Raw genomic sequence first — 2,941 nt, 5'->3', positions numbered from 1 at the left:
CCGCAAACTTCTCAAGATAGGGCCAGACATCAAATCTTGAAATCCATTGGCGAAGAACTCCGTGCTCGGTTCTAAACGGAATACGTAGGATATGTGAAAACTCACATCCACTTATCCTTTCCAGTCGCTGGTTGCACGAGGTGCCTTTTGCATCAGGTATTAATCGAGTAACCTGGAAAAAAGAAAGAAAAAACCATGCTAAGTCAGATACCACTTTAGCCGCACATCAGTAAGCATGACAGTAATTAATAAAGTCACTTGACATACAACTAGAATTCGAGGTGTGATGCTCAGCCCCTGCTTCTCTATTCTTCGAATCATCTCATTCTCCAAGGCACGCAGTTGATCTAGTATATACACAACCTGCACATAAATAAAAGAAGAATGGATGTCCCAGGTGCAGACATTAGCCCAGAGTTGAGGAATTGGAATTCTCACCTAAAAGAAGGCTAAGTCTATAGCTTACTTATTCTGATCTTACAACACAATTTTAGAGATTATTAGAATAATGCAAATCGTTTGCTGCATAATTGAAAGAACGAGAGCAAATCCCACATAATTGCAGCCTGTGCAAATGCAAGCTCAAAGTTCTCAGTAGGGATTGCAGCTAACATAGAACGTTATGATTACCTGACCGCCTGTATCTGGCAAACCTAGGACATTTGCTTGGCCGAAATATCCATGCACAGATAAAATGACAACATTAAACACCATTGGTATTCTACCAAGAAATTTTTCGAGAGTAGAAGGATCAGGAGCCTGAAGGATGTCGGAGAGGAGATGCATCATCTCGAGAACCATTCCAGCAGTATCTCCCCAACCTCTCTCAAAACCGAATCCCTGTAACCTGCATGCCACAATAATATACAAAATTATTTATCACATATCTAAATGCTCTTACACAATTAGGAGTATCATCTTGTAAGCATGAATGCGTATAAAGGACTCACACATATTCAAAATCAGAATAGGGTGTGTCTGGAGGTAGTTTAGAAATGTATTCCTCAGCCTTAGTCAATGCAGACTCAAGCCTGGAGATGCGTTGAATCCGATCATTCAACATTAACACCTGAATGAAACATTAGATTAGAGTAGCTTGATTGCACCTTCTGAATCAGGAAAGGCATATAATTGGCACGAGGCATTTGACTCAAGTGAAAATGGTAGTACAGGAAGTGGGACAGAAAATAGGTTTATGCCTCAAGGACATGTATACCTAAATAGAAAGAATGAGGCGATACAGGTGAGCACTTACATGTCCCTTATGTCTGTGCATCCGAAGGAAATCAAGTAGCGGCTCCAACGAATCTTTGTTGCGAAACATGATTGAAGAGAGATGACGGTTGAGAAATTGGACCCCGTTGCCAATAGACGATGATCGAGTTGGGCGAGGAAATGATGCATTGAATGGCTCAAAATCCAGTTCAAGAACAAAGCGGTCTTCGTACCTAGAGAATATTACAAGGAAAAAACAAGAAGTACATATCTCCAAATTACACATTCAGAGTCTTAAAACTCTTAAGAAAACTGCATACATAAATTAAGAAGCAGAGATGCCACTTACTGGCCATCCACAAGTTCTTCTTTGAAATGTAAATATTCAGACACTGTCAACTCCTCCACGCTAAGTTCATACACATTGACTCTAACAAACTCCCAGACGCCGGGCCTCGGTCGGATAGCTATAGCAACAAAAGGTGGTAAAACTATTGCTTCCTGCCATCAACATTAAAACGCAAAATATTTGTAGTCAAAACTGCAAGATTTCCACTTTCTGAACCTTCTGCCAAAAGATTTAAACACTAAGTAGTACCAAAACAGATCATAGAATTTCCGTACCACATTTCAAACTGATGAAAGCCACGGCAATGTAACTCATAAATCAAAAAAGAAGACGTGTGTCAAGAATTGGTTCAATCACATTTATTTCTCAACCATTATAGCGAGAACTTGCACACGGCACTCGAGTCTAGGCGGATTGGATTTCATATTGCAAATTTTGTTGCATCTTCTATTCCGTTTGTACAAAAATCACACATGTATAAAATCTTTCCTTAGATAAGATTGATATCGTCGTGTTTATACATATGACATGTATATATAAAACAAAATAAAAGATGCAACATGACTTGGAATGGAAAAATTCAATCCGTAGTCTAGGCCCTCTAGTGGGTAATTGGCATCAATATTAGCAGATGTACTGCAAAGAATTCCGGGGAGATGGAAACAGTATCGTTTGCGCATCAAGAATCAGAGGTACAGCGGGAGAGCAAAATCAGTATGATACTTTCTTGATCCAAACCCAATTCTATGTGAATAGAAATGCGTTTTTTAAGAGAAACCAAATTTTCTACTGCTACTAATAGAACTCAAACTTGCAAATAATTTACCATAAATAGTACTCACAGCAAAAAGGAAACAAGAACACCAAAATTTACCTGAGCAGACTGCAAGACTTCATTAAAGGGACCGTCACGTAGTTTCACTTTGGCAGCATCTTCGCCGATAATGTTGTCCAGTTCATCGATCAGGTGGTGAGGCTGCAGTATACCCTTCCCCTGCGCAACATATCTTCAAAAACAAAAGTAGAAACCGAAAGAAATCAGTTAAACTAATTCTTGTAATAGTCCAAAAAAAAAAAAAAGATAACCTTTACAATCAAAAGAAACGGTACAAGAAAGTAATCATGGGACCTTGAAACCTCGAAATTTGCACCGTTTTTTGTTTTCTTGCTGTGTTTTCCCTTACCATTCCCGAGAAACATAACAGAGACCGTAACCGATTAATCACAGCAATCACAAATAACCAAAAGTTTATGGTTTCTCGCTGTGTTACAGTTCGAATCTTGAAGGGATGTTCATCAAATTCCTTCTACCAACAAAAAACAAGTCGAAGAAATACATACCGAGAAAGGAGGGAGACAAGTTCGTTCCGATGAGCA

The 2,941-nt window shown here is 39.0% G+C and overlaps 1 protein-coding gene across 1 annotated transcript in view; it reads right to left on the bottom strand.

Annotated features, from left to right (window-relative positions):
* The window catches only part of LOC105163347 (sucrose synthase 2), a gene marked incomplete in the record, with an annotated part of 5,609 nt that overhangs the window by 2,453 nt on the left and 215 nt on the right, over positions 1-2,941 (bottom strand). The window contains 8 exon segments of the mRNA XM_011081660.2: positions 1-172; positions 268-363; positions 631-847; positions 951-1,069; positions 1,256-1,448; positions 1,565-1,716; positions 2,439-2,571; positions 2,906-2,941. Of these exon segments, the coding sequence (XP_011079962.2) occupies positions 1-172; positions 268-363; positions 631-847; positions 951-1,069; positions 1,256-1,448; positions 1,565-1,716; positions 2,439-2,571; positions 2,906-2,941 (1,118 nt within the window).

Source organism: Sesamum indicum, linkage group LG6 (genome assembly GCF_000512975.1).
Source record: "Sesamum indicum cultivar Zhongzhi No. 13 linkage group LG6, S_indicum_v1.0, whole genome shotgun sequence".
Classification (NCBI taxonomy): domain Eukaryota; kingdom Viridiplantae; phylum Streptophyta; class Magnoliopsida; order Lamiales; family Pedaliaceae; genus Sesamum; species Sesamum indicum.
This window is presented reverse-complemented; position numbering and strand designations above follow the sequence as displayed.